This window comes from Erpetoichthys calabaricus, chromosome 18, assembly GCF_900747795.2.
Source record: "Erpetoichthys calabaricus chromosome 18, fErpCal1.3, whole genome shotgun sequence".
NCBI lineage: Eukaryota > Metazoa > Chordata > Cladistia > Polypteriformes > Polypteridae > Erpetoichthys > Erpetoichthys calabaricus.
Window position 1 is genome coordinate 79,170,617 of NC_041411.2, and position 27,484 is coordinate 79,198,100.

The following is a 27,484-nucleotide window of genomic DNA, read 5'->3' on the forward strand; positions in this document are numbered from 1 at the left end:
AGACATAGTGGAGCAATATTAATGGCTTGAAGCGACCCATTGCAAGACACCACACATGACCCTCTCCCATTGAATAAAACGGTGAGTCATGACCCAAAAGACAGCAACCTGTGACACATTTTGGGTCATGAACCATAGTTGAAGAAACTGTGATATAGGTAACCTGTCTCAAACTTTCCAGTACAGGCTCCAGTGCTCATCCAGTGAATTGGTGTGACCAGACCACCCTACCCTCAGTAAATTCACCCTTATGTGGAGTTCCCAGATGCTCCCAGGTCTGCCTTATATAATCCCTCCAGCATGTCCTGAGTCTGCCCCTGGCTGTCTCCTGATAGGGATATCCTTGGCAAATTGGTCTGAGGGGAGGGAGCTACACAAAGGACAATCTATGAAAAACCCTCATGATAGCCTCAAGTAAATACATGAACATAGTCAGTTCAGATAATAATAATAATAATAATAATGGAGTAGTGCCCTATCCAGGGATGGACTCTGCTATAGTCCCAAATTTACTGGGACCGGGTTTGATGCTCATGACAATGAAATGAAAGTAATAGGTTTAAAAATTCATTATCATCATCATCATCATCATCATATTAATGATTTAATGGAGAGGTGGTCCTTCCCAAGCTGGTCCCTGACTTGATATCAAAGTTAATGGGAGAGCCTCAAGGACTTGTAATTAAGAAACGTAATTAACAAGTTCAGAACATGAATGACTAGTAAGATTTCTGACCCCCCAATCCATGTTGTCCTCTCATACCTGCATCTTCTCCAGTAGGCCAGTAAGAGCTTGAAGCCAGGTGAGCGTGTGCATGTATTCTTCGGTGTTTGTTATCTGAATCTCCTTCTCAAGCTCTGGTATGATTGCCCCCGTCCTCCAGCCATGTCGAAGCATGAGATCCTAAATAAGAACAAACAGCATGCAGTAGTAGCAGTCATGGCAACTCATGTACAGAGCAGGGGGCAGAGTGGGACTATCTTTTAGCCCTGGAATAACACAATACAGACCTTTGGGGTATCATTACTAGTCCACTATGGTCACTGCATCTCCTAAAGAAGCTATATCTCACCCTTTCCAATGCACTCACGCTGACATTGGTATTTCCTGCCCCTGTCCAGAGTGGTCTCTTGTACAGTGAAGATAACTTCAGCTTTGAACCCACGATGGCTTAAGGCCGCATATTCCAATCACTTTTACCACATCTACAACACGCTCTGTCCTGGTGATTGTTGGAGGTTGAGGGCCAAAAAAAGAGCTCAAGATCTTTGGACTGGGGATGTGCAAAGTTATCAAAGCTTGCTGTAATTGCCTTCCCTACATCACCATCCATCTGCCCGAGTGTCTCTCTCTTTATCAGCTGTGGTTGCCACCCAGAAGTCCAATCCTCTCTCATCTCTGGCATGGATCTTGCAGTTGAACGAACTTCCTCCCATAAATAATTATAGCTATATAGCAATGGACAACTTTGGAGTGTGCAGGGGCTGCTGGGAAGAAGATTGAGAAAGTGGGCCCTTTAAAAAGGAACCTAAAAGACGCCAGGGGGAATATGCGATCATCCGTGTATTTATTAATACGCCTCACACACACAATTAGATTACGACTCGACTGCCTTGGATTACCGTTTCTGATTGGATGTACAGTACAGTAATCCCTCGCTATATCGCGCTTCGCCTTTCGCGGCTTCACTCCATCGCGGATTTTATATGTAAGCATATTTAAATATATATCGCGGATTTTTCGCTGCTTCGCGGGTTTCTGAGGACAATGGGTCTTTTAATTTCTGGTACATGCTTCCTCAGTTGGTTTGCCCAGTTGATTTCATACAAGGGACGCTATTGGCAGATGGCTGAGAAGCTACCCAACTTACTTTTCTTTCTCTCTCTCTTGCGCTGACTATCTGTGATCCTGACGTAGGGGGTGTGAGCAGGGGGGCTGTTCTACACCTAGACGATACGGACGCTTGTCTAAAAATGCTGAAAGATTATCTTCACGTTGCTACCTTCTGTGTGCAGCTTTTAAGTATGCTGCACGGTGCTTCGCATACTTAAAAGCTCAAAGGGCACGTATTGATTTTTTTATCTGTCTCTCTCTCTCTAACTCTCTCTCTCTCTCTGCTCCTGACGGAGGGGGTGTGAGCTGCCGCCTTCAACAGCTTTGTGCCGCGGTGCTTCGCATACTTAAAAGCCAAACAGCCCTATTGATTTGTTTGCTCCTTTGAAGAGGAAGATATGTTTGCATTCTTTTAATTGTGAGACTGAACTGTCATCTCTGTCTTGTCATGGAGCACAGTTTAAACTTTTGAAAAAGAGACAAATGTTTGTTTGCAGTGTTTGAATAACGTTCCTGTCTCTCTACAACCTCCTGTGTTTCTGCGCAAATCTGTGACCCAAGCATGACAATATAAAAATAACCATATAAACATATGGTTTCTACTTCGCGGATTTTCTTATTTTGCGGGTGGCTCTGGAACGCAACCCCCGCGATGGAGGAGGGATTACTGTACAGCTTTTGCTGTCCTGTCCCCGCTTGACTGTGCGAGTTTGTCCTGATTGGATATGTCTTCGTCTCGGGAAGTGCTCCCAATCACCTGAAATCCTCATGCCTCATCAGGAACCTGGTAGGACAAAACTTCACATTGCTTTGAGAAAGCTGTTCACGGGGTCTCCCATCCACACGTCCATCGTCATCTGCTCCTGTTATACTGGACTGTTTTGGACCTTGTTGTTAGAGTTTAATGTTTGCTGTTAGTGTTTTGTTATCACCGTTTGGCAGGAGGGGAGTGCCTTTTGTGTTTGCAGATTTTGTTACATTGTGCGTTCTTTGTTCATTATTTGATTAAGGCACGCAGTACTATTTATTGGTATCACTGTGTGTATGTGTGTGTGTTTGTGTTTGTATGTGTGTGTGCGTGCCAGGTCGAGACTGGGTGTATTCCTGGGGTCCCCACCATAAAATAAACTAATCACCATCTTCGGACACTGCAAATCTTAGCATCTCTGCAACCGCTACAGCTTTGTGATACATAATGCATGGCGCCTGTACAGCTATAACATGTTATTGTAAGTCATTCCATAGATAATTTCTTCATTTCCTGCAGTCATAATAACACATCACACCGATTTCTTAAAGGAACACTAAACTCCAAAATTATATATTTTTTTTAGTATGTTACGTACCATATGCTTAATCCAGCATTAAAGACACAACATCCATTGAATCTACGCAGAACAGTGAAGTATTTTCAGAATATTCTTATAATGGACAGCAAATGTACCCCACATATGAAAACATTGTGAGTCCAAATCCATCTGGGCAGTGTCGTCACACATGCGTGTATTTGCTGTTGTCACACATGTGCGATTGGGGGGCAGCTAAAGGTACCACGCCAGACCAAGGGGTGGCGAGCTGCACTGACTTTCTCTCTCAAACCTCTGCAGACCATCCACAAGAAATCCCGCTAGGTCCTGGCACCACTGATGACATCACTTTTCTGATACCAGCACCATCGATGAATGCCACTTCTGGTACCCACGCCATTGATGATGTCTTTTCGCTCCCCCCGATGACATCACTTCCTGTACCCACCTTTAAAGCCGTCATATTTTCACTTTCAAATCAGTTTTGTTTTGGACTCAAACCTGTGAACATTGCAAGCCAAATTTACCCATTTTGCAGCCAGGGCATAATATAAGGGTGGCTGACCCCAAACCTTTTGATGTCTTTGGACTGTTTTTGTGATGCTGTATTTATTCACGCATGTTTGAAGCAGATTAGGCAGCACCGTAAAGATATTGAGAGATGGGATACGCTTATGGTACACATACGTGTTGTAAATCAGGGCACTTAGCACAGATCAGGTTGCGACATCCCCACCCAACATGACTGCTTAGAACCCTGTGATATCATGTTGGCCCTTGCAAACTTTGTTACATTAATATGTCCGTTCTCCCTAATAACATCAGATTAAATTTTTTTTCCCAGTCATCACTACAAACCACATGGGGTAAGTAACGTGAGGTTGGCAGACTGCTCCTTTAGCCTACTGATTCCAGTTCAGGGCCAAAGGTAACTGGGCCCTTTCTCAGCAGCATGGAGCACAAAGCAGGAACCCACCCTGCTTATTCTGTTATGCCCGAGATACCCTTCAACCTAATGCCAGGCCTTACCTGGGGAACGACACAAGTGCCAGCGGTTAAAGAGGTGCTGAATGAGGTATGAACTGCCCACCTCTTTGCTTGTGAAGCCCCTCCGCTTGCTCAGCTAGCCTCTATAAATGGTCTCCTGCTGAACGACGCTAATGGCAGATGGTGTTCTGTAAAACTGAGCAGCCCTTGTTTTCAGAGATAACATTTGGCTGGTTACTCTGTAACTATGAGGCCTGTACCTGCACTCAGAGGTCATGCGCTTTCAGGGCACGTGAGGGCCATCGCATAGAAAGAATGACGAGCAGCAGCTCCAGCTTCACATGACGAGGCCATGACCGGACCCCAGCGCCAAGCAAGATCAGGTTTCATGCTTCACTAGAGCGCCTTTCATCTCCAAAGAGTAACTGCTTCTGGCTTGAATGACACGGCTTAATTATGCTGCTTCATCACATCCCACTCGGTGACCTTGCAGGGACACAAAGAAAGGCACTGTAATGTTTGGCCATTCTGATAAGGACATGAGTACCGAAGGCTGACCTTCACACTTGAGCAAGCAACTACTCAGATTAGTCTAATCAGGCTGGGAGTGTTAGGAGTGTTACACTTCAAAACATAGGAGTGCTTAGGAGCTTTTGATACCCACAGTCATGTGAAAAAGCAAGTGCACCCCATGGAAACTTGACTTCTTCAACATTTGTGGACCGACAGATAGTAGATCTTCATGCAGACGGTGCCTACAGATTGTCAGAGGACCTCCCTACTGACTCTGTCGAGGTATGTAATAATCTGCCAGGACGAGAGGGGGCGCTCTCACTAACAGTGTCATCTCCTTCTCTCCCCCCCAGTGTCGAAAAATGCAACTGACTCCACCCCTCCCCGTTCAGCCTCCATAAAACCCCAAACCTCCTGGAAGGAGGCGTCATTTCCAGGCAAACGTGCAGTCATCGAGTCAACCAATGAATTCCGCATCATACAGTGCATCCGGAAAGTATTCCCAGCGCATCACTTTCTCCGCATTTTGTTATGTTACAGCCTTATTCCAAAATGGATTAAATTCATTTTTTTCCTCACAATTCTACACACAACACCCCATAATGACAACGTGAAAAAAAGTTTACTTGAGGTTTTTGCAAATTTATTAAAAATAAAAAAACTGAGAAATCCCATGTCCATAAGTATTCACAGCCTTTGCTCAATACTTTGTCGATGCCCCTTTGGCAGCAATTCCAGCCTCAAGTCTTGTTGAATATGATGCCACAAGCTTGGCACACCTATCCTTGGCCAGTTTCGCCCATTCCTCTTTGCAGCACCTCTCAAGCTCCATCAGGTTGGATGGGAAGCATCGGTGCACAGCCATTTTAAGATCTCTCCAGAGATGTTCAATCGGATTCAAGTCTGGGCTCTGGCTGGGCCACTCAAGGACATTCACAGAGTTGTCCTGAAGCCACTCCTTTGATATCTTGGCTGTGTGCTTAGGGTCGTTGTCCTGCTGAAAGATGAACCGTCGCCCCAGTCTGAGGTCAAGAGCGCTCTGGAGTAGGTTTTCATCCAGGATGTCTCTGTACATTGCTGCAGTCATCTTTCCCTTTATCCTGACTAGTCTCCCAGTCCCTGCCGCTGAAAAACATCCCCACAGCATGATGCTGCCACCACCATGCTTCACTGTAGGGATGGTATTGGCCTGGTGATGAGCGGTGCCTGGTTTCCTCCAAACGTGACGCCTGGCATTCACACCAAAGAGTTCAATCTTTGTCTTATCAGACCAGAGAATTTTCTTTCTCATGGTCTGAAAGTCCTTTAGGTGCCTTTTGGCAAACTCCAGGCGGGCTGCCATGTGCCTTTTACTAAGGAGTGGCTTCCGTCTGGCCACTCTACCATACAGGCCTGATTGGTGGATTGCTGCAGAGATGGTTGTCCTTCTGGAAAGTTCTCCTCTCTCCACAGAGGACCTCTGGAGCTCTGACAGAGTGACCATCGGGTTCTTGGTCACCTCCCTGACTAAGGCCCTTCTCCCCCAATTGCTCAGTTTAGATGGCCGGCCAGCTCTAGGAAGAGTCCTGGTGGTTTTGAACTTCTTCCACTTACGGATGATGGAGGTCACTGTGCTCATTGGGACCTTCAAAGCAGCAGAAATTTTTCTGTAACCTTCCCCAGATTTGTGCCTCGAGACAATCCTGTCTCGGAGGTCTACAGACAATTCCTTTGACTTCATGCTTGGTTTGTGCTCTGACATGAACTGTCAACTGTGGGACCTTCTATAGACAGGTGTGTGCCTTTCCAAATCAGGTCCAGTCAACTGAATTTACCACAGGTGGACTCCAATGAAGCTGCAGAAACATCTCAAGGATGATCAGGGGAAACAGGATGCACCTGAGCTCAATTATGAGCTTCATGGCAAAGGCTGTGAATACTTATGTACATGGGCTTTCTCAATTTTTTCATTTTTAATAAATTTGCAAAAATCTCAAGTAAACTTTTTTCACGTTGTCATTATGGGGTGTTGTGTGTAGAATTCTGAGGAAAAAAATGAATTTAATCCATTTTGGAATAAGGCTGTAACATAACAAAATGTGGAAAAAGTGATGCGCTGGGAATACTTTCCGAATGCACTGTATCAAGGTGTGCTTGAGGAGACAGTGAAGCCATCTGTCCGACAGTTGAAGTGGAACCAGAGATGGACCTTTCAACATGATAATGACCTGAAGCACACTAGCAAATCTACCATGGAATGGAGAAATGGAGGGCTCTGGACTGGCCCGGTCAAAGCCCCGATTAGAATCCCACTGGAATGCATGATTTGAAATGGGCAGAGCATGCAAGAAAACCCACAAACATCTTGCGTCTGAAGGAAATTTGGATGGAGGAGCGGTCAAAAAATTCCACCGAGTCGATGTCAGAGACTGGTGGGTGGGCAGTTGTGCAAAATGCCTACATGAAGTCATTTCTGCTAAAGTGGGTGTGGAAGTAGCCCCCGAGGAAGACAGCAATAGTGCAATCAGTCAGTCGTCATTCAGGCACCGGTGAGTACATGGATTCATGCGTTGCAAGGCAGAAGAGCGCAGATTCTCCTTTTCAGTCAGTTTTACATTTTTTTCCTCCCTTCCCCTTACTTATCAAAAAGCATAAAATCGTTTCATCTTATATTGTGCAAATTGGCCAACTGTTTCTGTTTTGTGTACGTGTCAGATGGACCGGGCATCTTTCCTGTGTCTATTAGATGCATTCCTAAAGAAGGAAGTTGTCCTGGGTCAGCTGACTGCATCCTGTCTTAGGACAGACGCCTGCCGTTAGTGCAAAACAGCTTTGTCAGCTTTTAACCCTTAGTAGCTTGCAAGCAGTTCATTTTTCTTTCACAGGGGCAACACCGGCTTCGGAGGCCAAGGGTGGACTTACTTTTTCCACCAGGAGACCATGAGACCTATCGACGTTTTGTTGAATAAATGATTGAGAAGGCAGATTTTCCTCATGTTTGACTTCACAACGATCACCTTTGTAGCGGTCCGGTGCCTCTAAGATTCACACCGTTGAAGAGACGGTGATTTATTTATTTTTTTAGTGGAGATTCCAGAGACGCACCCAGCCATGGGCCCGATCTTCACACACTCGCAAACAGCGATAAAAAGCCAACGGAAATAAAACAGCAAATAAAGAATGCATTAACACTAATAATGGAACAACGATACCACCCCTGTGCCCCTTACGGTGATGTACAATAAACACGAAAACAAACCACAGCAATAAACACTCACTATAAAGTCCATGGAAAACGGCAACGGATGAAATGTAACGATGAAGACAGACAATCCAGAGATCCGCACGTTGAAGGGGAACGTAAAGATAGTCCTACCGGTAGTTCCTGAAATGGTGAAGACGGGTGGACGGGTTCAGGAGCGCTCCTTTCTTCACAGGATAGCCATAAATCCACATACAGTCCTCGGCAGACAATCCAGACCCCGACCAAGAAACGATCCAGGACAAAAATTAATAAACACAGGAAACCCAATGGAAGATAGACAGACAGGAAATTTTGACACAAAACACAAGACGCTTTTTTTTGGTCACCGACCCCTTTTTAAAAGCCATGCTGACCTCCTTTGACCCCAACAGCCCCTGCACTCTCAGCAGAAGACCAATCAGAGCCACTGCAGGGACTGCTGGGAGTTGCAATTTTTAATCCCCAGTAGCACCACAACACCTTCATCTGTACATTGTCGTACATGGCTGGGGGTCAGACCCGGCTGGGACGCCTGGAAGGACCAAGACGGGGCACATTTGTCCTCCGGGCCACGAGGGGGCAACCGCCCTGGAGTAGAAGAGGCCCAAGGAAGGGTAGCAGGAAGGCTCAGGACCGTTGGGGCCTCTGTTCACCGCCAGGGGGCGCACCGAGCCTCATGGAGTCCGGGACTTATGTACTTCCGCAACACAGATGGAGGACGATCCTTCCAGGGTCACCCGGTGTGCTTCCAGGTGATCTCCTGACTCTTCCTCCAACACCAGGACGTGACGTCAGGTAGAGCACCTGGAGCTCATCCAGGTGAGGATAAATGGGGCCGCCTCTCTCCTGTCGTTGAGCTGGAGTCGGGAGCAGGAGCAGGATGAAGCTCCTGGAGAGACAGGACAGGTGGCCCAGGAACAAGGAGAGAGAAAGCCCAGGAGAGAGGTGACTGGGGCTGAAGGCACTGTGGTTGTGCGGGACTGAGTGTTGTTGTGTGGAGAAGAAGAGAAATAAAGAAGTCTTTTGGATAAAGATATGGTCTCAGACTGGTGGTGTCCGGGCAAATATCACAACATCTTCATCACACAATGTTGGCGCGAGTGATTCGCAAGCTCAGATATGCTGAAAAAGCCAACCGTTCTCATGGGGTGTACTTACTTTTTCACGCAACTCTATGAAGATTTCTGGCTATTCGTTTTGAGTCTGCATAGTGTGAGGGACGGCCGGGACGGGACGGCCAAAGGATGGAAGGATGGGGGAAGGCAGCTTTTCCAGGACACTGGAAGTGTAGCGGTAACCCGAATTCCTGCAGGGCATCCTGGGACTTGGAGTCCGGTTTCTCAGCCCTGTTGGGTGCCGCCAGGGGAAGCTGTAAAAGGATCTGGGGAGTCATGCCTCCCTTGCAGTCCAGGAGTACTAGGAGGTCATGAGGACGGAAGCCCCAAAGTACTTCCGGGCTGATTAAAGAATTCTGACCCGGAAGTGCTGGCAAGTCACATGGGAGGAAAAACAGAAGCACTTCCGGGTCAAGGACTATTTAAAGGACTGATGAGAACCCAGGAGTCGGGAGGAGTAGGACAGAGCTTGCTGGGAGGTGTGGAGGAGAGATTGTGTTTATTATTATTGTGTAATGAGAGAAGGGTGCTAAGGATAGAGCTGCCAGGCAAGAGGAAGAGAGGAAGGCCTAAGCGAAGGTTTATGGATGTGATGAAAGAGGACATGCAGGTGATGGGTGTGACAGAGCAAGATGACGAGGACAGGAAGATATGGAAGAAGATGATCCACTGTGGCCACCCCTAATGGGAGCAGCAGAAAGAAGAAGAAGAAGACTATTGTATATTCACTTGTGCCGGGGGTGCTTTGGATGAACTGCTTAAAAGAAAAAGTACTAAAATACTTCTTGTTGCTTTTACTTTGTGTCCTGAGCGTCAGTCTGTTGGGGTGAAAGGGGCAACAGCGACCCCTAGCGTTTACAATAGCTTATGGAGAAGAGGAGTCTTCATTTTGTATTTTTGCACTACTGTGACGCCATTTTGTTTGGTTTACGGGTGCCATTTTGGGGGTCTCTGTATCGAAGGTCGCAGCATCTGATGTCGCACAACACCTTCAATACCAGCGTGACAGGTCGTTTACAATCCATGACGGGCTGTCAGCCCGCTCTTGTCATATCATCAGCACTTACTGCAAGATCGCTGTAGATGTGGTCCCCGAAGTAGAGCACCGCTGAGCCCCTCCAGCCCGTCAGCTGCACAAAATCAAAGAGGTTTCCCTGCAAATACACAGTTAGTGAAAAGCCTTCAGTCCAATGACTCAAAAAAGGCTAGCCAGGAAAAGTCTGGAAGATAAACAAAGAGAGCTTGGGCGGCCAAAAAATGTTATGCTGTTCAGACGAACATTCTTACTTTGGGCCAACCAGAAGAAGAACCTACTGATACAGCGTAATAAAGAAAGAAAGAAAGAAAGAAAGAAAGAAAGAAAGAAAGAAAGAAAGAAAGAAGTCACAGGTGAAGGAAAAAAGACTCAAGTGCACTATACTGGTAGTGGACCACCTTCTTCAAGCACCCCAAGAGACAAACGAATGGCAAGGCCTCTGCTTACCTGGCGGTAGATCCTCCCCTTCTCTATCTTCGTGACTCGGTCCCACTGGAGGGACCCCTTCTCATCCAAGTGTCTGAAGGGCCTGCAGCAGAAGGTAAATGGGCACATGTGGGATTAGCTGCCATGAAGTGATGTAGACTGAAGAACGGCACTGGCACATACGAGGTCTTGCCACCGTGCCCTTACACTGGCAGCACTGTACAAAACAGCTTGGTAAGGTTTTATAACCTTGGTGTCTCACAGCTGTGTTCGTGTCGATGTCTTGCTGAGTGGCGTTCATTACTGTCGTTGCGTGTTCTTGTGTGCCATTGCGAGAATGTCTCCCACGGCACTCACCGTTTGTGAGGGGTGTGTTTAGCCATGTGAAAACATAAAAAGATGTAATTGAACAAAATGTATGTGTGTATAGAAAATAGGACAGAGTGATGAAACTTGTTTGTGTTTTGCGTACGTGACAAAAAGCATGTATACTTTCTGGAAGTTTCTTTTGATGATGTGTGTGACAAGAAAATATACCTTTAGGGTAATGACTTTACAAAAACTGGAAAAGTACAATGAGTCAGGATGCTATTTTTTGCTTACATGGTCAACGATCAGGAGATTAGAAAGGTATAAAAGAACAAGGACATCTGCGCTCGAGGCGGATGAAGCGCGGTGTCCTAGGACTGTGTTTCTCTGACATTTTACCCTTGCCTGGTATGTATTAATAAAAGGTTTTGACTAATTTTAATTTTCTTCTCTGTCTTCAGTCACAAAAAGTGTCCACAGTTTTTGGCGCCCGGACGTGGGGCAAGAGACGGCCGGTCGACTCCTCCAGCGAGACCATGTCAGTGATCCGTCTTAACAGCGGACTGCCGTTAACTTGAGATATCCGGCAGCAGAGCATGCAGCTCCGGCAAAAGTTAGGACTGCCCTGTCCTGAAACAGTTCTTGCGTGAGGAGCCCCTGGTCTCCTCTTTGCTACATCCACGGTGACTGAACGGATTTCCAGACAGAGCTTGCACACTTCCAGGCTGGGGTAAGCACCGGGGGATTTCCGAATATTTTTTATTTTCTAAATAACGGGAGGGCGAGTTTCCTGTTGACCGTCTAGTCATACTCATATCTCAACGGGTTGCTTAAGGTGATGGAGACTTGACCCAAGCAGTTTGACGCATACGAAAGGTCTGACGAAAGGATACTGGCCTCACCCATATCCTAGACTCGGCTGGACGTATTGATGTAGTATTCTGCTGAACCGAATCGGACACGAAGTCACCTGAGCTGGAATCCAGGGATGTGAGCGGACAGGCTAACGGGACGAGTAACGGGGTGGTATGGAAATAAACCGAAAAGAGCACAGATTACAGGATTGCTGTTAGGAACGGAATGATACGTAGCGCTATGGAAGATATGTAGCTATGGAAAATATGTAGCGCTATGGGAAAATAAATAAATCTACATACGGAATAAGCAACAAAACCGTGTTCTCCTGGGAACTGGATCAGGACCGATAGTTAGGTGTCTCCCCTTGAAACTAAGAAGGGAACAGTTTAGGTTTAGTGAGTGGCACACTTAATGCCTTGCTGATTCATACGTACAAGGGATTAGACGAATCAGTATATAGTTGGAAAATTAAATACAGAACCCGGGAGGGCAAGGGAACATAATGGGAAATTATAACAGTAAGCCTGTTAATCGCCGCACAGGGGGATCAAAATCATTAGTGCTGGAGGGATTATTTTCGGAGGATCAACAGACGCCCCGTAAAAATGGGTCTCCTAGAAAATTAATAGAAAAGAAGACAGGTTTAGATTTCAAGAAGGCATGTAAGAAACGGAATAGACAGAGTGGTGGGCGTTGGCCAATAGAGGGGACAGGAGATGTAAATAATAGTGGACCGTATCGAATCGATAGAAATTTAGAAGCAGTACCCCCTTTATCCTATTATTTTTTTCCCCTCCCTTTATCCTATTATTTTTTTCCCCTCCTCAGAACCGACCTCAGACACCTCTATTATCCCCTCCTCTTTTCCCCATTCCGATTGCCCCCCCCTGCACTACAACTAGCAGAAGTTTCCCCTGATGATTCCCCAGGCACAGATCACTATGACCCCTCAACCCATCGTGATGACCCACCCTGTACTAGACAAACCCCCGTCTCCAAATGCACTCGAAGTCAAACCTCCACTCACAAACCAGCTCCAACTTTTTTCTCCTCTAATCCTTCACTTACTTGCCCTTTAATAGAAGTTCCCAATCCCCATTATAACCCTGCCCATCCAGCTGGACCCCAAAATCCCACAACAGTTATGATAAATCGGAATTGGGACATCCAAGAACTAAAAGATGTCGTGAATACACTTCCAGATCCAAAGGAAGTAGGAGGACTAAAATTTGTTGAACAACTTGATCAGTTAGATAGCATGTATAAGCCTAATGCTGCTGAATGGACCCAGGTACTTCGTCGAAAGTTTGGGACCACATGGGCCACTGTTAGCAGGGGTGTCCGCAATGACATTCCATGGGTATGGAACCCAGCTTTAACTCGAGGACAGGGGATAGGTGGAGAAGGCGAATTTAACCCACAATGGGAGGCGTTGAGACAAAATATTGCAGAAAAATATAAAAAAGGAACGGACTGGTCCCTTATTTCTGCTGCAAAACAAAAGAAAGACGAGACGGATGATGAATGGGCACATAGGATTCAAGACCTTATGGCTAATCACTCAGGCTTGGGAAATGCTGATGACCGCACCCGAGCTGCAGTTCCGCCTTTTGTTTCCGGTTTGCGCTTTGATATACAAAACAAGGTCTGCACTTCCTGTATTGAGTGGGAAAGTGCCACGTTTGATGAAGTCAAACGACATGCTGAACAGGCCGAATCGAACTCTCATGCCGAATTATTGGCAGCACAGATGAACTATTATACCAGGAATGCTCCTGACCAAGGTCGAGGAAAAAGAAGGAGACGAGGAAAAAGAAGGGGACGAGGACGAGGAAGAGGACGAGGTGGTTTTAGAGCTCCTCCTGTTGACCACACTAAGAATCCTTTTATTCCCTCTCCCTTTAATCCCAATGTTAATTCCTACTCTTGTTACGCCTGTGGTGAAACTGGACATTTTCGTCGGGAGTGCCCTCACAGACAGCAACAGCCCCCACCTCCCCTTATTCCACCTGTTTCCTCTGACACCCCTGACTACTGGCCATAGGAAAACGCTGGGACCTCCAGCCACTCTTTTCAACTACCTTTGCTCACTCATAATTCAGAGACTGATCCTTTACTGACATTGTTCGTTGATGGCACTGAGACTGTTTTCTTAATCGACACTGGTGCCACTCGCTTGCTGGCAAAGGTCCCTACCTCGAACAAAACTGTTACTGTGCTTACTGCTTCTGGACAACCTCACCTTCTTCAAGTATCAAAACCTCTTCAAGTCCAGTCACGTCCTGGCGGACATACTTTGTTCAACCCCAAAAGTTGTTGTGTCAAATTACCCCTTACCCAAACCCTCTTTTGCAGCATGGACTTTAGATATTTCCCCACACACCATTCTCCTCAAAGCCCTACACTCTTTTTCCCCTTGTTTTTTCCCAATTTACAGGCCCCTGACATTTAACATTGTACTGCCCAATACTTCCCTATAGAAGTAGACACCACCTGGCTAAAATCTTTCCTTACTTCTGGTACTTGCCCCGAAACCCTTTATATCTAAAGTGTTTTTATTTCATCCACAAAGGCAGCTGCTTCTGTTCATTTTACATGCTCACAGCACATATATTATCTTGGCAAAATAGTGCCTCATATTTTTCCTTAGCTAAATCACACACTGTTAAATGGGGGGAAATAGGACCATGGGTGGAAAAATGCCTTGAAAGAACAGACTGGTTACAAGTTACTCCGGGTATTTTTGATACTCCTGACCATTTAATAACTAAAGTAGTGTTTCAAAAGGATAGCCCATTGTGAGCCTCTGGTGATCCACCCGAAATCCTCCTTCCGCCCGCACCGTGCCCAATATCCTTTGTCTCCCGAAGCAGAGGCTGGCATCTCCGCCGTACATCCCGATCTCGTCAAACGCGGTACCGCCGATGGACATGGACCGTCATGCCTCAGGGATACAGAGAAGCCCTTTGTGTTTCTGGTTAAGCTCTTGCCCAAAATTTAGAAGGCGTCTGGCCGGAAAAAGGTAGTACATTGATACAGTATGTAGATGGAAATAATATGTAGCGCTACGGAAAGAAGATTGTACAATAGATACTCAGAAATTGTTGCTGTTTCTGGGGGAAAATGGCCATAAAGTTTCTAAGGTTAAAGCTGCAGCTAAACAAAACAACAGGTTATGTCTGTTTTAGGTATTCTGGGCTACTACAGACAGTGGGTTCTAAATTTTACTGAAAGAGCACAGCCGTTGCAACAACTGGCTGAGAAGGCTCTGTAACCTCAAAGCTACTCTTTTATCTGCGCCCGCGCTAGGTTTGCCTGATCATTTCTCGTCCATTCACTTTGTTCGTGGACGAAAAGCAGGGATTTATGAATGCAGTACTGACGCAACAACATGGAGATAAACAAAGACCGGTGGCTTATTTTTCTAAAAAAACTGGATCCAGTGGCCGCAGCACTTCCTCCGTGTCTTCGTGCTGTGGCTGCAACAACAGAAGCTGTATTAGCAAGCACGGATGTAGTTCTCATGAGCCCCCTAACAGTTAAAGTGCCTCACGCTGTACATTCTATCCTAGTACAAGCCAAGACTTCACATCTCACTACTGCTAGGGCAATACACTATCAGAATGTACTTTGTCAAATGTTACAATTGAAAGATGCTCCACTTTAAATCCAGCCACTCTTCTCCCAACTAACAACGAAGGAGAACCACATAATTGCCATGACGAAATAGCAAAAATGGAGCACCCTCAACTAGTTACGCAGTGGTCCAAGGGGACCGCCTGCTGGAAGCAAATCAAATTTCATCAAGCTAAGTGCACAAAACAGCTGAACTCGTAGCACTCACTCAAGCATGTCAGCTGTCCGAAGGGAAGATCGTAACAATTTATACAGATTCCAGGTATGCTTTTGGAGTCTGCCATGATCATGGAACATTATGGAAACTAAGGGAATTTAAGACCAGTCCTGGAGAGCTCTAACTAAAAACTGAAAAAGATAATTATCGATTTGTGTAATTGGTTTAGCGCAAATGAATTGTCTCCACTTTTGTTTAAGGCTTGTAAATATACAAAAGTATTTTTCCTTTTAAACCCTGATCAAGTTTGAAGGGAAAATGCTCTTTTAATAATATTACATGAGAAGGGAGACAAGTTTTTTTGGCGATAAGCGGAATGTGTCTAATTGTGATATGAATGTGTGTCTAATTGTGATATGAATGTGTGTCTAATTGTAATATGAATGGAAGTTGTATATTTTAGGTACTATAAAGGAAGAGCATGGTGACGCAGTGGTCAGCACACTTGATACGAATAAAGGTTCAAGCACGTATGTTTTCCTTGTTAATAACAAGCATGAAGGAAAAGACGCGTTTAAGTATGTTGCATAGATAACCTTTAAGCACAACTTAAGACCAGTACTGGCAAACCCATCCAACATCAGAAATTGATCGAATCCCTTTAGAAGTTATAACCAAACCATCGGAGCTAGCGATTGTTAAATGTCAAGCTCACACGGGAAAACAGGATCCTGCTAGCAAAGGGAATGATTTAGCTGACCACTTTGCTAAAGAGGCTGCATATAATAACACACCAATTTCTTTATTCCAACAGAGAAATGACCAGGACCCTGATAATCAAATTATTTCTTTACAGAATGCAGCCACGGATATCGAAAGGAGAAAATGGTCCAAAGAAGGGTCCCTCTCTGATGGAGTCTGGACTCATAAACACACTAACAAACCTTTTCTCCCAATGATTTTCTCTCTAGTCTTGCAGGTTTGCGAACCTCGTTGAAGGAAATCCACCAGCAGGTTGATCAAGCCTGGAGGACCAGCCCCCTTTCCAAGGATTTACCAATTCCTTTGGGCACCTGGATCCTGGTTCGAGATACTCGGAGGAAACACTGGCATCAGCCTAGGTGGAGAGGACCATTCCAAATTCTTCTATCCACACCACACGCCGTGAAAGTTGAAGGACTGCCTGCCTGGATTCACGCCTCACATTGCAAGAGATGGCACCCTTGATTGCTGTGCTACTATGCTTTTCTTTTCCCTTGTCTACTGCCCTGGTCACCTTGACTTTCCCGTTGGGAATTACCACATCAGTGCAGTTTGATTTCTGCTCTATTATCAACTGTGGGACTGGTCGACAAGCCCAGTGGACCGGATCTGACAAATACGTGTGTATGAGGGGAAGTGACTGCGACAACTGGCAATGGGTTTTTGCTAACACTGGAACTGAGGACTGGGGTTATCAACCTTTTGAGGCCCAAAAATACGGTTTGAAAAATCGGTTTTCTATCATAAAAGGACATGCCTCTCATTGTATGTGCTGACAACCATTGTAACTCAGGTATTTATGTATTAGGGGTATATGTATCTGGAACAGACCCTTTAGGGAGATTTCTAATTAAGATTGACAATCCTGTTACTAACACCCCTCATTCTCTGGTACACACACCCATCTCCCCAACTTTTGGTTCAGATTTTTCTCCTGTTAAGATTATGAATATTTCCACCTTTTCATCCATTTTTTCAGTAGAAACTGGTTATGGGGATCAGAATAGATGGTTGCAGTGGGTTCTCTATTCAGCTAAGCAAGTTAATCGTTCTCATTGTTATGCGTGCGCTGCAGCCCGTCCCCATTTAGCTACAGTCCCTTTCCCATTATCTAACATTTCTGACCCCGTGGGGTTGCCCTGCCTTCTGTATTTATTCACTACTTCCAAGAAACCCCTCTCTAGTTCAAAGTGTTCTATTCTTTTTTCCCCCACCCGTCACATGGATACCCCTATGTTTCAAACTCACGAAGGAAATTATACATGTTTCAAATCTTATGGAACGACATGGGTAGGAGAATTACCATTTTCTTTCTGTTCTCAAACTTTTCAGGTTACCTTTTCTCTGAACACCGTTCTGTCTTCCTTTCTTCTCTCCCAAACCACTCCTAGATCAGATATTTGGTGGATGTGTCGTAGGTCCAAATTATTTGTCACCCTTCCCTCTAACTGGTCTGGTACCTGTGCTCCAATCCAATTAGTTATGCCTTTTAGACTTCTATCCTTACCTCCCTCTCCTTACATGGCCCTGGAGTATACATAGATGCTATTGGAGTCCCTAGGGGTGTCCCAGACAGATTTAAAGCTAGGAATCAAGTCGCAGCCGGTTTTGAATCTATCATACCCCAAATTACTATTAATAAGAATGTAGATTGGATTAATTACCTTTATTATAACCAACAACGTTTCCTTAACTTCACCAAAGACGCTATTGAAGGCATACATGAACAGCTTGATCGTACTTCTCTGATGACTTGGCAAAATCGTCTAGCCCTGGACATGTTACTTGCCGAAAAGGGAGGTGTTTGTGCTATGTTTGGTGATGCTTGTTGTACATATATTCCAAATAATACTGCGCCAGATGGATCAATGACTCGTGCATTGGCAGGCCTTACTGCTCTCTCTAAAAGAACTTTCCACTAATTCTGCCATTATAAATCCCAGGGATCAGTGGTTTGCATCCTCCTTCGGATCCTGGGGACAATAGATAAGATCTGTTTTCATTTCTTTGGTTGTGACATTTTGTCTTCTCCTCCTGGTTGGTTGTTGTATTATCCCTTTGTTTCGCTATATAATATCTAAGTACTTTACCGCCTCTATTGGAAAGGGCATATGTGCTACATGATGAGCACATGTCTCGTATAGCTTCTTCCATTTTCTCTCCCCTTTCCCCTTCATCAACCATTTCAAGATAGAATTTATAGGCCCACATCATTTTTGTTCAAAAAGGGAGGAGTGTGAAAACATAAAAAGATGTAATTGAACAAAATGTATGTGTGTATAGAAAATAGGACAGAGTGATGAAACTTGTTTGTGTTTTGCGTACGTGACAAAAAGCATGTATACTTTCTGGAAGTTTCTTTTGATGATGTGTGTGACAAGAAAATATACCTTTAGGGTAATGACTTTACAAAAACTGGAAAAGTACAATGAGTCAGGATGCTATTTTTTGCTTACATGGTCAACGATCAGGAGATTAGAAAGGTATAAAAGAACAAGGACATCTGCGCTCGAGGCGGATGAAGCGCGGTGTCCTAGGACTGTGTTTCTCTGACATTTTACCCTTGCCTGGTATGTATTAATAAAAGGTTTTGACTAATTTTAATTTTCTTCTCTGTCTTCAGTCACAAAAAGTGTCCACAGCCAGTAAACCAATAACTGTTTCAATGGTCGGTTGAGACCCTCACCCGGAGACTGGAAGGACCGGGAGAGGAGCAGCATCTCTCCCGGAACACGAGAGGGCAGCCGTCCTGGTGGGTGTCAGAACCACAGGAATAAACTTTGGAAGTCCAACCCTGTTGCGGGGGCATGCGGTCACCGCCGTGGGGGGGCCCTGGACATTTGCTAAAGCCCTGGACTGCAGCACTTCCGCCACACCAGGAAGTGCTGCAGAAACAGGAAGCAGGTACACCCGGGTGCCCAGGCAGCACTTCCGCCACACCAGGTCATCACCAAGCACCTGGATCACATCCGGGTACAATATAAAAGGGGCCACCTCACTCCATTCGAGGGGCCAGAGTCGGGAGGCAGAGGACAGAGCTTGTGGGAGAGGAGTGAAGGTGGTGAAAGAATAGAGAAGAAGAAAGAAAGGAAAAGAAAAGGCTTTTGGGACTTGTGAGTCTGCGTGTCTTTCCGTGGTGAGGCATTTTCCACACTATTGGAACAGCCTCCCCTACCCACCTGATCTGGCCCCCCAATTACTTTTTTCTTTACCCGAAGATAAAGGAAACATTGAAAAGGAAGACATTCAGGACATCAAGCGTAATATGACGACAGCTCTGATAGCCATTCCAGAGAAAGAGTTCCAAAATTGCTTTGACGGGTGGACTAGGCGCTGGCGGCGGTGCATAGCTTCCCAAAGGGGGGTCCTTTGAAAGGCGACTGTAGTGATATGTGGCACTTTTTCTAGGATGAGTTTGTGAACTTAATTGTCAGACCTCGTATGGTACAAAATCCTAAATTGGGAGTGGAGCAACACTTACTTGCGCCGGTCGGTGAAGAAGCTGGGCTTCTCAGCCTGGACGATGATGGCACCGAAAAGGTCTCGCCAGTCTTTTCCAATCATGTACGTCATGCCTCTGTTACTGGGATTTAAAAAAAAAAAAAAAGAGGAGTGAGTTAGGGGACATGAACACCCCAAAGAGCCTCATACTCACACCTCAGTATGGTGCACCTATTCATACAGAACACAAATCCCATGGCCTCCAGGTCACTGTGCCCTCTAGTGGCAGGGGTAATAACTGCATCCCTGGGCCTTCTTTGTTTCAGTTAAAGGGGCAGCAGGATCCCACCAGTCCCATGGTGCTGCTCCTCGTTGACGATCGATTAAATGGTGACAAGTCCCACTTCTCCTTAATAAGTTCTTTCAAATGGAGGCTACTTACTGTACGTGTGCATGTATTTGGAATGGATATCCCATGGCAAACGCTTTATTTAGCTGCACTGGGACCTCCAGATTAATACGTTACCGACGGTGGTCTTGGTCTTTTTTTTAGTTTATTTTTGTTTGGACTTTTTTTTTTTTTACTTAATTGCCTTCCATTAAATGGAGTTACCAGGCTGGTTACCCAAATCTCTGATGTTGTCGCCCTCTTATCTTAAAGTGGCGTAGTCGGCAGGATTTTTCCTGGAGAATGACTGACCAGGCAGACCTAAGAGCTCTAATGCAACTTGTCACTTGGTAAGACAGCTTCAAGTAGATGTCGCCACAGGGCAGAGCAACTTTACAGAAGCCAGAAGAAGCCTTCCAAACAGAACATAAACACGGCCGCCATACGTACTCATTCCTCTGCAAAAAACAGGAAGATATAGAAGCCTACCTGTTGACGTTCAAGCGCAGCACACACCCTCATTTATACGTATGAGGGTTAGTCTATAATGATCCGCACTTTTGGGATAATTTGGTTTGGGTTGGCCGTACAGCTTTCCCTACGCACACGAGGACACGTGGGGAGTCTGCGGTCTTGGTGATGAAGCTTCCACCTTCATCAGCCAAGTTTCTCCAGTTGTCCATTTTTTAAAGGTTGAAGTTGTACCTGGGCCATAATCTTTGTCAGTTCATCAGAATACTGATGCAGATTTGCTCAGTGTCACCATCATATCTCTTGACTTGCTTGGGAACACCTCGGTATAAAGAGGAGATGGAGAAGGTGGATCAGAAAAGGGAAGTTTGCTGCCCCTGGGACCCAAGACTTATGGTTTAGCTCTGTGGCTTAGTTCAGTTGTTGGGGGGCATCGCATTAGGACCACAAGTACAACGACCTGCGCTCAGCCACTAAACGATGTTCCTTCAGTCATCCTTGTTCAAACCCACCGTGTATGTTTTCTGGCAAGCCGGACATTGGTAGCCATATTTCCTACAGAACTGCTGGTCTTTACCTCACTTAGGGTATATCCTCTGTGAGTATTGTGTCGGATGGATGGGCGTCCCAGCGGGCATGGAGGATGGTTTCCTTCTAGAAAGGAAGGCCACAGTGGAAGGCTCCTGTACACACGGTGGCAGCATTCCACTGCTGGGACACCCATGGAAATATCAGGCAGGGAATTGTAGTCCCATGGGAAAGCCCTGTTGGGGTTCTCAGGTGCCACCAGGGGGAGCTGCAGGGGAGATCGCTACAACCTCTTTAATAGACTTCTGCCTGACCCGGAAGTGCTCCCAGCGGGCAATGCTGCGGCAGGAGAAGTCCTCCCGGGTCCCTGCAAGGGCAGTCAGAGTCAGGGGGGATTATGGACGAGGCTTCACGGGAGGTCTGGAAGGAGGGAAGAGATTTATTGAGGAAGAGAATTTGGAGAACACTGAAGATAAAAGATTTTTGTGTTTGGTCGTGTTAGGTAGTTGTGTCTGGGGGGGGGTTTGGGGTGCTGCTACCCTTCATGCCCCCCACCCCCTGGTGGTCACACCTCGTAGGGAACACACACTCCTGGTTAGATACGTTTAGCAACATTCTGTAGGCCGAACGTGAAGTGAACGTGTCTGGCTGGATGATTTACGGAGACGCCACTCGGGATCGAAATGTGAAACTTTTCTGAATTCCACCTACACAAAACTGAAGGGGCTGTTGGTTATGAGGAAAAGGGTCTTGCCATTGTTAACCAGCCTGCTGAGGACTTCACAGGTTTCATTGCCATGAAGAATGTGTCTCTCTGGAGAAAAGAGAAGAAAACAAAAAACACACAAGAAAAGAAGAGGTGAGCACAGGCGTGGACAAGCAGGCCAGAGCACAACTGAAAAAGTACGACCTATAAGGACGTCTGGCAAAACGTCAGCTGCAGATTTGGCATCGGGCAGATTTATTATAACTTTGGTCCAGAAACGTATCGGCTTTAATTAATTAATGACACATGAAAGAGATCTCTGACCTGGAAAAACCAAAGGCTGTATCATCAAACGGCCGATAAAAAAATGGCATGTTTCACAAACAAGGAGAGAAGTTCAGGCCATCAAGGTCGCCTGGTCAACTAAAAGCTGTTCAGGTGTTTCCTTATAAGCGTTTTAAAAATGACTTGTTTCAGATTTGGACACACACGGTGGGGCTTGGCGGCTAATGCACTGAGCATTACCTCACAGAGATGCAGGTTCAAATCCTGCTTACGTGACCCCTGAGGGCGTCCATTTGTCGTGGCCCTGAGGCACTCAGATTTACAAATATGACAAAACAGGGAAGCCAGGACAGCAGCCAGGCTGGTCCGACAGGCACCCTTCCCACAGAGATCTGTCTCTGTAAACCACCATCTTCAGGTCTATAAGGGGCTGAAGTCTGGGCTTGGGCTGGGCCACTGAAGGACAGTGACAGACTTGTCTCAATGTCACTCCCCATTGTCTTGGCTCTAAACTTTTGTTCATTATCATGCTGAAAGTTGGTGAAAGGTGGTGTCAAGGACCCCTCTGTATTTGGCTGCATTCTTCCTTCCCTCTGTTCTGACTGGTCTCCCTGTCCCTGCCACTGAGAAGCACCTCCATAGCCTGATGTGCCACCACCAAGCTTCACTGTAGGGACAGTTTGAGGCAGGTGATGAGCAGTGCCTGGTCTTCACCTGACATAGCGCTTGGAGTTCTGACAGGTCAGGTCAGGTCAGGATGGGGAGCAGGCACTGGTACAGTGTGTTGCTGCACCCACCACATGATGAAACAGCTTGGGATCCTGGTTGGCAAACCCTCAGGCAGACCCACCCCCCTCCAAAAATGACCCTCTATCTGCCATAGCCAGGTGTTATGTGGGCGTCCCCTTGGCCTGGTCCAGCTACTCGGTCCTCGACAACGAGGATCACCCTCGGGAAATGGGGCCGCATGGCCGTAATGCCGTAACTGATGCTCCCTCACAATGCAGGTCATGTGCCTCATTTGGGACTCCGTGAGCAACACAAAGTCAAACCAGCAGGACCCAAGGACTCTCTGAAGAGACACAGGAGTCCAGTCTTCATCTCAGGTCACTGGAAAGGCAGCCATGACTCACAAAAACAGGAAGCACCAGGACTCTAAAGATATGGCAGCAGGACCCAAGGACTCTCTGAAGAGACACAGGAGTCCAGTCTTCATCTCAGGTCACTGGATAGCAGCCATGACTCACAAAAACAGGAAGCACCAGGACTCTAAAGATATGGCAGCAGGACCCAAGGACTCTCTGAAGAGACACAGGAGTCCAGTCTTCATCTCAGGTCACTGGATAGCGGCCATGACTCACAAAAACAGGAAGCACCAGGACTCTAAAGACATGGACCTTCGTCCTTTTGCAGAGATATCAGGAGCGTCACACACACCTTTACAGGGACCTCATGACCCCCAATGCTCTCCCAGTCCATCTACTGACTTCATAAAAAGAGTCACCAGAGTCATGAATGTCACTGCCGAGGTAAGTAAACCTCTCGAGAAGGTCGACACTCTCTCCGCACACAGACACACTGCTGATGGCTGTGCCCAAGACGTCATTAAAGGCCTGGCTGTTGGTTTTTATGAGGACCATCACAAGCCCAGGCACTCAGACCCCTCACTCAGTCTCTCGAGCGCCCCGATTAGTGCCTCCATTGACTCTGCAAAGATCACAGCATCGTCAGCAAAGTCAAGATCCATGAATCTTTCTTCACCAACAGATGCCCCATAGCTGCTGGACCCCACGACCTTGCCCAACACCAAGTCCATGCAAGCATTGACCGGAGTAGGAGCAGAACACACCCCCGACAGACTCCAGAATCAACTGGAAGAAACGCTGAGGTTCTGCCTAAAGAGTACAATTTTTGCCTCATCAGTGGTGGCTCTGAGGCTGGAGATCTATGCCAGCAATTGGAAGGTTGCCGGTTTGAATCCCATAAATGCCAGAAGGGACTCTACACCGTTGGGCCCCTGAGCAAGGCCCTTAACCAGCAATTGCTTTGTCCCGAGTATGACGTTAATCTGCATCCAGTCCTGCAAGCAGGTCCTCCAACTTGTAGGGAAAACCTGGGGGTGGGTGACAGGATTGGCACTCCAGCCACCATAAAAACACCTCACAGTGTGGTGCTGAGAAGTCACCCACTGCGCGACTGCACTCGGATCTCAATCCAGGGGGTTCGCCATGTGGTGGGTGAGGCAATGTGCTGTAATGAGTGCACACTCCCAACCTCCTTCTCCAGAACAGACAGGTCTTGTTCCTCGTACTCTCAGATTCCTTTAGCTATCGTCATACGCCTTTTTAGTGAACTCTTTAGCCACTCAACCATGAACGCCTGATTGATGGAGTGCTGCTGAGATGGTCGTCCTTCTAACAGGTTCTCTCATCTCAGCAGAGGACTTCTAAGGCTCTGCTAAAATGGCCATTAGGTTTTTGCTCCCCTCCCTGACCGAGGCCCTTCTTGTTCGGTTACTCACTTTTGGCTGGATGGCCAACTCTAGATGGTTCCAAACTTGTTCCATTTCAAAATTATCAAGACCACTGTGCTCTTAGGATCACATTAAAGCTTTACAAAATGGTTTGTTCCCCTTGGCCTGATGCTGTGCCTCACCCCAGTTTGATCCTGGAGGTCTACAGAGAGTTCCTTGGACTTCCTGACGTGGAATGTGAATTGTAGGACCCTCTATCCACAGCTCCACGTATGCCTCTCTAAACGACGTCCAGTCAGTTCAGTTGGCCATAGGTGGTCTCTAATCAAATTCTAGAAACATCCCAAGGAGAATGAAAGCAAACAGGAGGCACCTGAGCACAATTTAGTGGTTCACAGCTAAGGGTCTGAATACTTCTATGAATGGGAGATTTCAGGTTTGGATTTTGAATAAATTTGCAAATCTTTCTGAAAACGTTGTCATTGGGTTATTCGGTGTAGATTGATGGAAAGTGTATAAATTTAAAATGAAATCCGCAACTAAATAAAATGTGTAGAAAGCAAAAGGGGGTCTGAATGCTTTCAAGCGACTCTGAAAATGAAAAAGGGATATAGATTTGGCTCGATAGTCTTTATTTACCAGCCATTTCTTTGACCTTCTAATCCAAATGACTTCAATGGGAAAAAACCTCTATAAGCCTGGCCAGCTCTGTTTCTGTAAAGGCGCACTGCGTTATTAAACTAAACATGATGTCTAAGGAGAAAGTGGGCCAGCGCAAAGGACACGGGACACAGCATCGGAAAATGTAAGTCACCGTTTGTGGGTCATATTAACGCATTTTATTACCGGAAGCGGGATGTAAACACGATGCTAAAGGTCCTGTAAAATAAACAGCCATGAGAAATTCTCACTCACAGTTTAGTTAAAGGAAATGACCGGCTGAAGAAAGAAACACATCTCTGGAGAAGACGCATTACAGTCGACAAAACTCCTGGATGAATGCTGGGCTTAGCACCACCTGCGCAGTCTGTCGTGGACTACGAGCCCCAAGCACTAAAGCAGGGGTCCTCAACTCCGGTCTTGGAGGGCCACGGTGGCTGCAGGTTTTCATTCTAACCCTTTTCTTAATGAGTGACCTGTTTTTACTGCTAATTAACTCCTTTTCCATTCATTTTATTTGATTTGCTCTTGAAGACTCGGACCCCCTTAATTGTTTCTTTTTCCTTAATTAGAAGCCAAACAATAAGGAGATACAAAATGAGCCAAAACAGGACCAGCAAACTCTAACTATATTTGAAAATAAAGAAAGACAAAGGTCTCAGGAATGTTGGTCTGCTCAGGTCCACAAAACATTTGAACGGTGCTCTTAGAAAAGAGAAAATCCACAATTTCGGACATGTCTGCTATTGCACAATGAGAGGAGCAACAGGTAACAGAATTAAAGAATGAGTTTAATGAACAACAGCAATCAGAGCCTAATGAAGCCACTGGTTGGAGTTTGAGGCCCTGACTGAGTTAGTCTTCTGTTGGCTCCCTCACTTCACATTTCATTTCTGCTTAACTCTTTTAGGGCGGATGTCGACTTTTGTCGACAGGAGGGGTTGAGGGCGAATGTCGACAAAAGTCGACATCCAGGGATAGAGGGCGACAATCAGCTGTTAATGGCGACAAAACTCACTGTCACGTCGCAGGCATTCCCTCTGTGCTTGGAGGAATGCTAGACTCGTTGACTCGGCAACTAATCCTTACGTGTGCGTGAGTTGCGAAATGTAAACAATGGCAAGATGGCATCGACATGTCACAAGGGAGCGAAGCAAGTGCAGAAAAGAAAACACTCGGCAGACAATGTTTTGCGCATTATCGCGGAGTCGGACTCTGATTTTTCAGAATTGTATTTTATTGACAGTGATCAGGAGATCGAACAAGAGAGTGAGAAGCCGGCATCAGCTGATCGGACACCAGCCGATGCCGCGCCAGCTGATCCGCTGCCAGCTTAGCGCATTCGCGCAGCCGATGTATCTACGGCAAGGTTCGCGTGGGAAGAATACACAGACATTGATCCGTGGGCTACCGGACTTCACAAGACGGCATGGCTTGCTGTTGGACACGACAGATCACCTGCTGCTGGACTACTTCAGGCTGCTCTCTCCTGATGCTGCTTTTCAGCTACTGTCAGACGAGACAAACAGGTAGGCAGAGAAATTGATTTGAATCGCGGGCTGCACTTGCATCGCATTCTCGTTTTTCAAAGTGGAAACCCACAACAAAAGACGAGATGAAGCGCGCTGTGGCATTACAAATAGAGATGGGACAGAACTGGTGATATAACTTCAGGGAGCATTGGTCCAAACGTGCTTTGTCCCCTGGTGGCTTTGGACAGGTTATGCAGCGTGATGATAGGTACGTGATGCTGCAAAGTTTTATTCACTTCTGTAATAAACTGAAGCAAATCCCATGGGGTGAGCCAGGCTATAACGCCATGCATAAAGTTCAGCCCCTGCTTGACGTTGTGGAACCAACATAGAAACAGTTTTATCAGCCTGGCTGTGATTTGTCTGTGCATATTGTAAGCAGTGCAATGTGGCAATGACTGAAATTGGCTGCTTTGAGCGAGATCAGACTTTGCAGGACTTGTATGTGAAATCATAGAGTATGCAGGCTCATACAACATGCAAGACAGTAACATTTGTCAAATGTAAATATTTTTTGTTGATTTCAATTGCTTTGTGTTATTTTTTTTTAAAAAGTTAGTTTTTGGAAAAATATTCAGCCCTGGGAGAAAAGAAACAAAAAAAAAAATTAGCCCTAAAAGAGTTAAGGAAGAAATTCAGGGGAAACAAATCTTAAAAAAACAAGTCAATTAAAATGAATTCAAAAGAAGATAATTAGCAGCAAAAACAGGTCACTAATTAAGGAAAAGGTTAGAATGAAAACCACTGCGGCCCTCCAGGACCAGAGTTTGAGATCCCTGCACTGAAGAATTCCAAAGCACGTAGTCCCAAACCCTTCCAGCAATGCCCACTAGAGGG

The 27,484-nt window shown here is 46.1% G+C and overlaps 1 protein-coding gene across 2 annotated transcripts in view; it reads right to left on the reverse strand.

Annotated features, from left to right (window-relative positions):
- Positions 1 to 27,484, reverse strand: part of LOC114668749 (5'-nucleotidase domain-containing protein 2-like) — a 59,600-nt gene that overhangs the window by 4,474 nt on the left and 27,642 nt on the right. Inside the window, exons 8-12 of one of the 2 annotated variants that reach the window (XM_028824662.2) lie at positions 21,703 to 21,805; positions 19,645 to 19,746; positions 10,463 to 10,544; positions 10,047 to 10,133; positions 764 to 904 (exon numbers count right to left, since the gene is read on the reverse strand). In XM_028824662.2, coding sequence (XP_028680495.1) covers positions 764 to 904; positions 10,047 to 10,133; positions 10,463 to 10,544; positions 19,645 to 19,746; positions 21,703 to 21,805 — 515 coding nt within the window. The remainder of the gene's footprint in view (positions 1 to 763; positions 905 to 10,046; positions 10,134 to 10,462; positions 10,545 to 19,644; positions 19,747 to 21,702; positions 21,806 to 27,484) is intronic. The other variant, XM_051921021.1, reaches the window with a different exon arrangement.